We start from the raw sequence: 12,273 nt of genomic DNA, 5'->3' as shown, positions 1-12,273 counted from the left end.
CGTTTTCTTTCGTGTAATAAGCATTTGTAATTTGGTGATGAAGCAATCTCTTAAACGATACGCGTATAGTTCTGTTTTCTTGATGTATTCTCCTTCAAATGGGTGATAGTGGACACTAATCCGTCAAGAAAACTTGTATTTCTTCCACAGGTGGATTATATTATGCATTTGCCATCGACTGAAGTGTATGCAATTTTATTTAACAGAACGGATTTAAAATATTAAAGGATGGAAATTTTTATAATCTCTGTATCCTTTTTATAAGGTGTATAATTTTAATGTCAATGTACTCTAAATATCGTTCGTTTACTTTGGGTTTCTAATCCTTCCAACACGAGGAAAATAGTTTCTCGAACATGGAAATTTTTATTTTTTTTTCCTTATTCGCTTGTATTGTACTACAAGTTAAGATATTTGAAGCAATTAAAAACTGATGAACAGTTTAGCGTACTCCAAAACAATTTGACAATACTTGGACTATAACGGAACACTGGGATGTACAAGAACAAATCATAAAACTCTACCCCCACTCAAATTTTGTACAGCAATATATAATTGGTTTGATTCAAGGTGTTTGGATTAGAGCATTTTGATGCGCACCTGAAAATTGTTGTTTCTAAAAGAATGGTCGGAAACAGATTGAGAGTGTAACAGTTTTACTGTTAACCCGCAGTAGATTTTCTCGAGAAACATCGTGGCAGAGTTATCTAAGTCTAATGCGAAATTAATTACGCAACAATATTGACTTATGACTGTCATTTGGTGGCAAAGAAGTAATTAGATAAGACGACGCGGGTAATTAAGTTGACAAAAATGGCATTAGACTGGCGTCATTTCTGCGTTATGCACAAGGCGTGTGTCATGCAATACAACTAATCCGACATATTAATCTTTGCTTATCCTAGATCGAGAAAAAGTATGAAGTAGCTTGTAGCTAGGTTACTGACGGATTTATCCCATTGACTTGCGCACCGCAAACAAATAACTCGAGGGGAGTAATGTGTTCGAACAATTTAAGATGAAAAAAAAAATAATTACTGATCCTATATATTATCCATTCGAATAATTTACAGTGCATATGCAATTACAACTTGCAAGCAGTACTATAAAACAAGAATGCATTTGGAAGTGAAAAAGGTGAAGGAAAGAAAACTGAGGAACTTGTGCAGAAGCTTGGGGATGCAGAAGTTGTAGAAGGTCAAAGGCGCAAAGGATATATAACCTTTTGTTGTGGGAGCCTCTTTTAGTCCAAGTACACTACATTAAAGGATCATCAATCAATGATCCTCCAATATGATATGCTTCCAATAGAGAATCCTTTTTTTTTCATGCCTGTCGATTAACTTTTTCATTTTCTGGTTGACCCTTGAAAAGTTACCACTTCCGCTGTCTGCTGTTTTGCATTTGGTTTTTCCTGCTTTGGAAGTCGCTGCTAGGGAGGTCTGATGGGTTATAGGTCAATTTGAGAGGCGGGGAGTCCTCTCAATTTGTTGCAAAAAGAAGGCTACATATGCAAAGGGAAATGCCAATTATCCAAAAACTCCGGAGGATGTTCCATAATCATAAGAAGTTTCAAGGGAGATTAACGTAATTTACTTTCAGAGCAATGAACCAATATCTCTATCTATCTATCGTGCATCTGCTATTTCGGAAAATGTTGCGGAATAGATAATTAATCTCATAATATTCAGTTAAACACCTGATGGCAGGAACCTTTTACCTTTTCTGGAGTATACTAGTATATCTTTTTGTAAGCATAGGTCATTAACTTTTTCGACTCATAATTATTGGAGCACGGACTGCACTAGATCTGAAGGCTAGCCAGGATCTAGCAAGTAAAACACTGGGAAAAAGGTAAGCTACATTAGGTCCCTGGCAGTGAAAAATTCAAGTCAATCCACTTCTACCCCAAGTTATCGTATCGCATATATAGTGGTGTCTATTCAATTTTTCATGCAATGATTATAGTTTCATGCAATGGGGCGAGCTAAAGTCAAAAATATTGGAATATTTTACTCTTTTGGCTTGTTAGGGTGGCACAGGGCCAACTGCCACCGCGTTCGACCACATCAACTGCTTCTATTTCTTAAGAACTAGCACTTAAAAGTCGGAATTTGCATCTGATAATTTGATCATCTTAATCTGGAGTTCAGCACAAAGAAAGCTGGAGGAGCGCTTGAGGTGGCAAACATTTCTCAGAATATGACATGATTAAATTTTTGTTACATTTTTTTTCTTGCTTTGATGACTTATCTTCCAAAATTAAATAAGCGTGTTTGGAACGAAGACTATTTGGGAAAAAAATTAGAATATATGATTGTAGTTAGAGATTAAAAAAATATATGATTGGAAAATGTGTCTTTATGGTGTAATTTAATTTTTTTTTGCAAATAATTCCCTGCCCAAACAAAAAAAAAATTTGTGAGTTTCGTTAATATTTATTAGTGATGAAAATAAGTCGGACTGTTGGAGATTTTTTCTGTATCATCTTTTGTTTCTTGTTCTTCACAAGTATACAGTATACTCTATCAGATTGTGCTTCTTCCTTCTCCACGGAGCACCAATATATCTTGGTCTTGAGCCCACAACCTTGAAAAGCATGAGAAACTCAGTTTTTGGAAAAAAAAAAATAAAAATTGCTAACTCATACGGGGCCTCAGATAATAAAGGCTGCTTTCCACCAAAAAGAAATTGCCTGCTCTCTGGGTGACAAAGAATCAGCTGTCCAGCTTGATAAAAATATGCTTGGATAAGTCAAAACCTATGCTATATTTTTGTCATTTCGGTTTCTAGAAACTCCAGTACCAGCTAGTAAGGCCTTTATCCGGGGGAAAAACTATTAAAAAGCCAGTATCGTCCCCGCAGTTATCGTCCTGGTAATTGCGGCAAATGCCACGGTCAGTTTCGTACTCTCATGACATGGAAAGTCTACTTCGGAATTGTGCAAAGGAGACAAATATCAATAGATACGACTCTTGAAAGCACAGGATTTTGAACATTTGTAGGATAGTGTTTGATGACCACCTCCTGAATTAGCTTCAGCAACTCCAACAAATTTCAGGACATGTTGTAATTTGCCAGCCTTGATTGCTGGTGCCAAGCCTCCAGGTGAGGGATGAAATTGGAACACAGTTTATTCCAGGACTGAATCTGATTGATAGGTATGTGGACGTCAGAACAAATTTATCACCAGGGATAAGTAACAGGGGAAATGATGATTGGGATGCCATCTGAAGTATTCTTGAGCACCTTTGCATAATATATTTAGGCGTGCAACTATGTATAGTTGACTCCGCTCCTTAGCCCGAGTCTGCCACCAGTTGTGTCGTTAATTAGTGCCCTCAGCCACGATGAAGAAAAGCAACTTGGACACAACATCGATCTTTGTGCTGATCATTCGGCAAGAAATTGGCTGAGAGAGTGAAGAAGGCAAGGCAAGAGAGTAGGATTATGCTCGAATTAAGTTGTCACATTGTTGGGATGTTGACATATTCTTGTATTTGTTTGTGATGAAGTATGAGAAGGGGTTGCTTTAATTTATGGGCCTCGATTGAATCTGAGAGTGGAATTTATGGTTGGAAATGGTCAGCGGAAAATTTTTTCTGGGACTCCTCAAAGTTTCGGCTACAGTAAGCTAATTTTCCAGATGCCTTCAAACATGGAAATATTTTAAAAATTGATAGAGGGCACTTTGCAACTCACCCCCAAAGTTCGTGGAGGTTCAATGCAATTAATCCTAAATTTTTTAATAATGTGAAAAAGAAAAAGCATCATTATGTTTTGTGGTAATCACAACTCAAGAGTAGCAATAAAGTAATGCATCTATTTTAATCTTTAGACAAGTGCAATTTCAATAAGAGCAACCCCTCAATTGATTTATCCTTGTAATGGTTACAGATTGAACATTGCTAAAGTTGAGAAATTTTATCATGGTTCGGACCAACTACTGGCTAGTCTTTGACCAATGAAATGCTATCAACTGGTCAAATAAATTACCCCTTACAATCTTTACTTGAATTTTATGTAACGTGAAAATAATGAATTCAAGAATCGTATATAAAGTATTTTTAGTGGACAAAAATCAAGCATTAAATTAGTGAAATAGTTGGTCTGAACCATGAGAAAATTTTTAGTTAAATTTAAGGGTGTGTGTCCACAATAAAAACTCTTAAATTGGGATCCACCTCTTTAAATAGCATATGTTTTCACTCAAAAAAAAATTAGTAGTTTTGCGTGAAAAGTAATAATGCACCCACTTTTATTCGAACCTATTACTTGTAAAGAGAGATTGTTTGTGATTTAGTAAAAGTTGAAGGAAGTATTTGTAATCAGACCAAACCTCAAGGGTGATCCGTGCAATTTATTGTTTTAACTGTTGGGTTGCCCACTTCAAAATTCAAATGTGTATTCCCACAGGAATCCAAGTCCACAACCATTAAGCAGTGCTAATTCCTAGTACCAAAAAAATTCCCCACGCTAAACAGTTTGATGGTTTTAAGGATCATTAAGCGTCGATTGAAGTTTGGCCATTCTAGTACGTTGCTTCTGTTAATGAAGACGTCTTGAAGACCATTCCATGCTTTGGTGGTTGCCCCAAAGATTTTCCTGTTTCTTTGGCATACAATTCCCCTGCTCTTGTCCTATTGTCTTCCTTCACGTAAAAGGGTACTTTCAGCCTTGTTCATGTACTTCAATGCTTACTGATTTTGCCTTTTTTTTTTGTGGGAGGCTGATAGCAAAAGAAACAGCTAATTGTGTATAGGGTGACATTGCATTCCATGGAGAAAATTGCGAAAAATGCACCAACACAGTCGAGCGAGAAGGTGAAAACAAGCTTCTCTCCCCTTTTCCTTTGAGATTGTTTATTTTTGAGTCTGTCGTATTGGCCACACTGCTGCATCTTTGAGCTTATCGCTCATCTCTTTTTAGGTTTTCCATTGAAAATCAATGCATGAAAGATGAAGTGTTCATTCTCCTTTGTTGCCATTTATCAAGTATTTCTTTGGAATATGAAATCACGTCTTCTTTCGCTTCTTCTAGAGCTACATCGAATATTGGCTATTGGCTGGGTAGGCATATTACTTATCAAGTTTGCACCTGAGTGTATTTGCACATAAATATCTGATCAAACTCGTATTTCTTGCTGTTCATTGGGTCTTAGATTAAGCTTAACTTTCTTTATCTACACAACTTTTAATTGTTCAAAGTTTTGGAAATATTATTGCTTTTCAGGATTGGATTAATCAGTTGCCCGAAGAAATTCTGAGAAACACATTGTCACTCATGGTGATGAAAGAGGCAGCAAGGACATGTATCCTTTCTCGTAGGCAGAGGAACCTCTGGAAAGTTTTCAGTAGCCATTTGGATTTCGATGCATTTCAAACAATGCGGCTCATATTCGATGGTAAAGAACGGCACATCGAAGCACCAAAATATTGAGATTGGGTTAATCACATGAAGGTTCATTAGTGGAACAATTGAGAATTGCTATTGACTTGGGTGAGTCATACGCAACTGCTGTTGATAAATGGATCAACTTTGCCATCGTGAGAAGGGTCCAAAGGCTTGAAGTGGATCAAACTGCAGCTGCCGGATGTTATACGAGCTCTGATAGTGTCTATACTTTCCCGTCTTGGTTGCTGGATTTGCCTTTTGATTTTCCGAGTTTTGACAGGCTAACATCCCTGTGCTTGAAGTCTCTTTTGATAAACTGAAAAACATCTTGCATGCTTCTCATCAACATGTCTCTTCCTCGAGCAACTATTCGTGGAAAGTCTTCCCCTCTACAAAACTTCAGAGTTTCTGGCCAGTCGCTCAAGTTGAAGCACTTAGAGATTGTATATTTCCAGAAGTTGCAGAATGTTGAGGTTTCAGCTGTAAAGTCTTGTACCTACCAAATAACCAGGCCACGATAAACATACGCTTTATAGAAGTTCCAGAACTCGCTTTAGTTTCCTTTGGTAATGAGTACCGTGAGAAGTTCATTACCAATTCTCCAAGTACTTTGTATCTCGCTCGGCTGGAGAAACTGGAATTGGATTTGAGGCTCATGGTAAGATCGATTTAACAGCTTCTGCATTTTTTTTTATATGTTACTTCTATCTTTGTTTTTCCTAAAATGTTCAATGGTGCTGGTTTAATTTTAACCATTCACTTGTGTGTTTAACACCTTGAATGCAGGATTCAGCAAGATGCGTAGGTTTTCCAACTAATTTTCCAGAATTCAGCAACCTCAAGCATTTTGGAATTGAAATTTGTAGTGCTAGAAGGAGTGGGAAGAGCAAGCTAGGAGATACAGTAACAAGTGTCTCAACATGATGGGATTTGTTGGTCGGGCTGGGATCAAGACTGATGCTCAACTTGCCAATAATTTGCTTGAGACTGCCATCTCACTTAAGACGATCATGGTTGATGGCCGTATTCCTCGTTATACTCGAACATCATGGACTGAAGAGCTTTGTCCAATTCCAGGGAACAGGGAAGCTGCTTTAGCTTCAGAGCAAACTGCCTCGCAGAGCACAGTTGATTGTAGTTTAGCGTTTGAAAAACCAATTCAACAGAACTAATTCTATTGTTCCACCATCTATTGAGGCTGTCATATAAGGTGCGCTTGTAAGTTGTGAATAATTATAATGTGTCGTTGCTTTATGTAAAATCATGTTCGTCCTGTCTCACTACTAATTAAGCGCAGGTCCTTTGAAGTTTGTTACAAGTTCCAGCAAAACAGTACATGCTACCCAGATTCTAAGACGATATGTGCAGTAACTCCCATTTGGAATGTTTGAGTCTCTCTGTTTTCTGTGCGTTTACATCATCCAGGCCCTATAGACAGCAGGAGAAGCATCTTTGCTTTTTTATTTCTACTTTCTAGTTCTAGGAGTTCTATTGTGCTAGTAGCAATAGATTAGGTGTCAATTCTCTTGATTTGACACACACCCGTTTTGGTCATATTCAAATTGGTAATCATCATAACTCGGCAAAAGTAGAGAGGGGTTTCTAATTTTTAAGGAAGAATTAGCATGATGTATTTATGTTAATTTAATCAGCTCAAGTTCACCTAAAACTCCTTTTTGGTGATGGCTCTTTTTAACGTGGCTACTTAATATGCATTTGCGAACCCTGTGGCAGGATAAAATAGGTTCATTAGAAAACAATAGGGATAATTTCACAAACCTCCCTTGAGGTTTCTGACACTTGCACTGAGACCCCTCTAGGTTTTAAAAATTTCACCTAGCTCCCTTGCTTTTCAAATTTGGTAACAATTCAGTCCAATTAGGATTAAAATATTACTATCATGATAGAGATAACATTTATATTTCATGAATACCCTCTTCCTCCTTATATTAGTACAAGATTGCTTGTTAATAAAAACCTACTAGTTTTCCTTTCGTAATAATATTAGTGTAACACTTTTTGAATTTCACTTATAAACATTTATGTATTTAATATAAATTAAATGATTCAAAGTAAAATGCTCATAAATTACTAGTACTTTATTCATATAATGGAAGAAACTCGTAAAGAATTGGTATGTTATGAACAATTTTTTTTTCTACTTTCAAATACTTCATTTATATTAAATACAAAACATACTAGTTTTCCTTTCGTAAAAATATTTGTGTAACGGCTTTTGAATTTTATTTGCAAATATTTATGTATTTAACATAAATTAAATGATTCAGAATAAAATACCCATAAAAATCTGGTACTTGGTTCATATAATAGACAAAGGCCATAAAGAGTTGGTACTTTATGGGATATTTCTTTTTGCTCATAAATAGCTATTACTTTGTTCGTGTAATAGAAGAAACCCATAAAGAGTTAATATGTTATGGGTAGTTTCTTTTTTTTTTTTTTTTTACTTTTACGTATTTAATTTATGTTAAATACAAAACCTACTAGTTTTCCTTTCGTAAAAATATTAGTATATCACTTTTTAAATTTTACTTACAAACATTTATGTATTTAACACAAATTATATGATTCAGAGTAAAATGCCTATAAATAGTTAGTACTTTATTCATATAATAAAAGAAACCCGTAAAGAGCAGGTAAAAAGTGGGTAATTTCATTTTTTACTTTCACGTATTTAATTTATGTTAAATACAAAACCTACTAGTTTCCCTTTCGTAACAATATCAGCGTAATACTTTTTGAATTTCACTTATAAATATTTATGTATATTAATATAAATTAAATGATTCAAAATAAAATACTCATAAATAACTAGTACTTTATTCATATAATGGAAGAAACTCGTAAAGAACTGGTATGTTATGGACAATTTTTTTTTTTTACTTTCAAATACTTCATTTATATTAAATACAAAACATGCTAGTTTTCCTTTCGTAAAAATATTTGTGTAACGGCTTTTGAATTTTATTTGCAAATATTTATGTATTTAACATAAATTAAATGATTCAAAATAAAATATTCATAATCATCTCTACCTTTTTATTAACAAGCAATCTTGTACTAATATAGGGAGGAAGAGGGTATTCATGAAATATAAATATCATCTCTATCATGATAGTAATATTTTAATCCTAATTGGACTGAATTGTTACCAAATTTGTAAAGCAAGGGAGCTAGGTGAAATTTTTAAAACTTGGAGGGATCTCAGTGCAAGTGTCAGAAACCTCAGGGGAGGTTTGTGAAATTATCCCAAAACAATAATGTGGCTAAAAAATGTACAACAGAGAGAATAATCATCGATTTACTGTTCTTCTAGACCCCCTTCACAGGTACGCTGTGATTTTGTTGGGGGGCTTGTCCCTCCTAGTCCCATGACTGTAATGCTAATTTCAAAGGTCAAATAAGGCAGGAATTGGACGTAAAACGTGCAGCAGGTTAAACTAACTTTCAGCCTAACTCCCAACCAAATAATAATCAATTTTCCAAATCAGATCTTGAAAACTTTTACTAAGAAACGTTAGCTTAATTGAGGATACGTAAGCGTAGATTTGCTGCTGCATAAAGCTGTGGTGGAGAATTATAAGTGGTAGTAGATACGGTAAAGAATTAAAAATTGTTCTCTTGGGTTATTGTGGAGGTCAAGACCTATTGGATTGCCTGAAAGGCTGCTGAGGGTATAGCCTGTAATGTATTCCTCCCCTAATTAAAATACTTGGTACTATTGTTGTTCTGTTGCACGTACTATTGGCATTTGGGTATGTCATTCCGCATTAGACTCTCTTGGGCTGGTTTTGTTTCGTACAAATGGCATCTTAATAAAATCATATAGGCTAAGCAGAAACAGACCTCGCATGCATGATATCATTAGATTGGTTTAGAATAATTAATCGAAAATTAGCCTGGGATCTTCGGATTTTGAGTTGACTTATAGATAGAGAAATCTTTTGCACTTCAATTACTTTTAAAGGGTTCTTCTTATGGGCTAATGACATCCTGGTTGATTGCAATGATGGTCTTCAATCTTGTGAAAATGTAGACCAATTTGTCTGAAAAACACAGCTGATAGCTGTAAAAAAAAAAAAAAAATCGACTCTCAAAATTCGATCTCACATTTCTTATAAGATTTAGAGTCTTCACTAGAAATAAAAAAAAGAAAAGGAAAAAAAAAAAACAGGATAATTTTGAACCACAGAAAAACCGATGTTTCATTACAATGCATTAATTCAACTCTCAATCTAATCTATCAGCACTAGAACTCGAGGATTAACAAGATTGTAACACCATATCTCATATGTAACACCATATGTACACATCTCCTATACAGTATACAATAAGAAAGAAACAAGCCCAATAAATGAGATAAAATACACAGACCAATTTGGCATCTAAATCTAAACAGAGGGAACCGAAATTTTCCAAACTTTAATATCGCAATCCAAACTGCCGCTGTAAACCAAGTAAGAAACCACAGCTGAAGAAGAAGAATTATTATCGCTGCTAGCATGATTATTCTCTGCAATTGCCGTCAAACATTTGACTGGACCCCTGTGTCCTTCAAAGACAGCCAAACAAGAGTAGCTCTTTCCAAGTCCTCGCCGCCAAACTCTGACCGTTTTATCCGCTGAGCCGCTACACAGTACCAAATCCGAGACAACAGTCAAACATAAGATGGCCTTTGTATGCCCTCTCAATGCACCCGCAACCACCATATGTCCACTGCTGCCGTCTTTTTCCCACACCACTATCGACCTATCACACGCACCAGAGTACAAAACAGCCCCATCTGAGCTAAGTGCCAATGCATTCACAGCTGACTTGTGTTTGTCTAGTGTAGCCACAAGACTGTGTTTCTTGTCTCCTTCATGTTTTTTCCAAACCTTAATCTTCTTGTCTGCTGAGCCCGTGTAAACAAATCCATCACTGGACAAAGCAACTGCATTAATGGCATCATCGTGTGCATTCCATACTGATTCCAAGCATTTGAAGTCCGAGGTTCTCCAAATCTTGAACGTCCGATCCCACGAAACGGAGTACAGCAAAGAACCATCTGTCGACAAGGCCAGGGCTGATACAGTGTCAACATGATGAACCCATGTGCACTTCTTGTGTCTCCTCACTTGTACATAATTCTTGGCCGAGAAAGCTCTCATGCAACGATCGTTCAACGTTGGCAAGGTTGCAATGCATTTGTACTTTCTCTGTGGTGTGTGATGATCGTTATCGATCTTCCACGCACGAATTTTGTGATCATTATGGGCAGTGAAGAGCTTGTCACCTAGGATTACTATAGATTTGATAGCACTGTTGCCTTGTGCTACCAAGTTACAGTTAGTACTACCATTGATTGAGTAGTCATCGGGGGAGGGGTCACGGCTCCATGCGCGAATTTCGCTATTGGAAGAGCCGCTGTAGAGGTGTTTTCCGGCGAGAGCTAGTCCGAAAACATAAGAGGAGTGGCCTTTGAGGGTGGCTAAAAGGTGGTGGTAGGTGTTTGAGGGCTGTTCAACATTTTGCGGAGGGGATGTTAGAGAAGGAACAGATGGTAAACTTGGTTGTGAGTATAGGGAAGAGTTGGATGATGGGTCTGAACGGTTAGAATGGGATTGATCAGATTCTGCTTCGTTAATCTTCAAATTGCCAGGTAAAGGGCAAGGGAGAACCCCCATTTTTTGTTGAAGATGGAGAGAGCCAATTCTTGACAGTGAATTTGAGATGGACTAAATATCTGAACTGAATTTGGCTAAATATAAAAACTAGTTGGCCCCGGTTGACGCGCAAGATAGAAGAATGGTGCTTGTTAGCAAAAGGCGGGACAGCGATGTACGAAAGGAAGGGTCCAGTACTACTGTTCAACATGAAAGCGTGGAATGGACTACGAGATTTGATACAAAGTTGCACTGAGCCACCTTATCTTTAATGATTTATTTAATTTTTGAGGTTTGCTAGTTTGTATCCTCTTTTAAGACCACTTGTTTAGCAAAATCCAGATTCTTCCCAAAAAAAAAAAGGGGGAAAAAAGGAGCTGGAGCAATTGTGGTTGTGTAAAAGGTATTTTTTCAGTTTGGAATTACTAGCTGATAGGATCAATGATGTTCAAATCAAATCAATTTCTTGCATCTTTGTTTGTGCTTCTACACAAAGCAATCCGGACCTACCACTATTTCACCATCCACGGTCGATAGTAGGCCAAGTATAAAGTGTATTAATCTCAATTCCTTTGGGTGATTTGAGAATTAAGGTGAATAATCTAGACTGAAGCTAATGTGTTATCTTAATTAAGATTATCTTGATGATAGATCCGTCACTGTGCATTCTTTCAATTGCCTTTTACTGTAGTCTGAATTTAGCATGGTAGACTTCACGTCACATCCATAAGCTGTTATCTTGGGCATGGTTAGAAGGGATAAGATATGTAATGTTCATTGTGTTTTTATTCTATCTTTTCTTTCTTTTTTAGGTCAAATTGATCAAAGTGGGCGTGGTCCCGGTGTATATATATCTCAGTGCATGAATTGAGAGTATGGACAAGTAGAAAATTGGAAGAGGAGAGTAATTAAGTATTGATAATCCTTATTACCGATAAGGAAGCTTCATAAGACGACAATTAAATTTTGAAGCACATAGGAGGACTCTCTCTTTGTCATTGCATTAGTTTTGCGACATTTGGAATTTTATGATGTAAGGACTCCCTGTTACTTAATTAAATAACGTAATTAGTAAATGTATATGTATGTGCATGCGCTAGCTTTGTCCGCTTTCGCATCTCTGATAATACTCCACCAATTGGAGATTAGTGCATGGACACCATTTTCGGTCGGGGGTCAACGTACTTCTTCAATATTTATATCCTGTGAATCT

General features: G+C 36.5%; 2 protein-coding genes across 2 annotated transcripts; one reads left to right on the top strand and one right to left on the bottom strand.

Moving 5' to 3' along the window:
* The first annotated feature begins 5,009 nt into the window (after positions 1–5,009).
* On the top strand, positions 5,010–6,318 carry LOC140021425 (putative F-box/LRR-repeat protein At5g02700). The gene is made up of 5 exons (XM_072072189.1): positions 5,010–5,069; positions 5,233–5,404; positions 5,461–5,686; positions 5,875–6,052; positions 6,181–6,318. The coding sequence occupies exons 1-5, from the start codon at positions 5,010–5,012 to the stop codon at positions 6,316–6,318; spliced, it is 774 nt and encodes a 257-aa protein (XP_071928290.1).
* A 3,257-nt stretch (positions 6,319–9,575) lies between these two features.
* LOC113717395 (protein JINGUBANG-like) lies at positions 9,576–11,140 on the bottom strand. Its single transcript, XM_027242227.2, has one exon. The coding sequence runs from the start codon at positions 11,079–11,081 to the stop codon at positions 9,807–9,809; it is 1,275 nt and encodes a 424-aa protein (XP_027098028.2). The 5' UTR covers positions 11,082–11,140; the 3' UTR covers positions 9,576–9,806.
* Between the last annotated feature and the right edge of the window lie 1,133 nt (positions 11,141–12,273).

The sequence above is a fragment of the Coffea arabica genome, chromosome 11e (genome assembly GCF_036785885.1).
Source record: "Coffea arabica cultivar ET-39 chromosome 11e, Coffea Arabica ET-39 HiFi, whole genome shotgun sequence".
Taxonomy (NCBI): domain Eukaryota; kingdom Viridiplantae; phylum Streptophyta; class Magnoliopsida; order Gentianales; family Rubiaceae; genus Coffea; species Coffea arabica.
Note: the sequence above shows the minus strand (reverse complement) of the source record. Positions and strands in the feature narration are given on the sequence as shown.

What these genes read in the sequence shown, in the direction of transcription:
- LOC140021425 (XM_072072189.1), top strand. Translation starts at nt 5,010, where the DNA reads ATGAAATCACGTCTTCTTTCGCTTCTTCTAGAGCTACATCGAATATTG. An exon ending in GAATATTGGCTATTGGCTGG is followed by an intron (nt 5,070 to 5,232) that starts GTAGGCATATTA and finishes ATTGCTTTTCAG; the next exon opens with GATTGGATTAATCAGTTGCC. An exon ending in AATTGGATTTGAGGCTCATG is followed by an intron (nt 6,053 to 6,180) that starts GTAAGATCGATT and finishes CCTTGAATGCAG; the next exon opens with GATTCAGCAAGATGCGTAGG.
- LOC113717395 (XM_027242227.2), bottom strand. Translation starts at nt 11,081, where the DNA reads ATGGGGGTTCTCCCTTGCCCTTTACCTGGCAATTTGAAGATTAACGAA.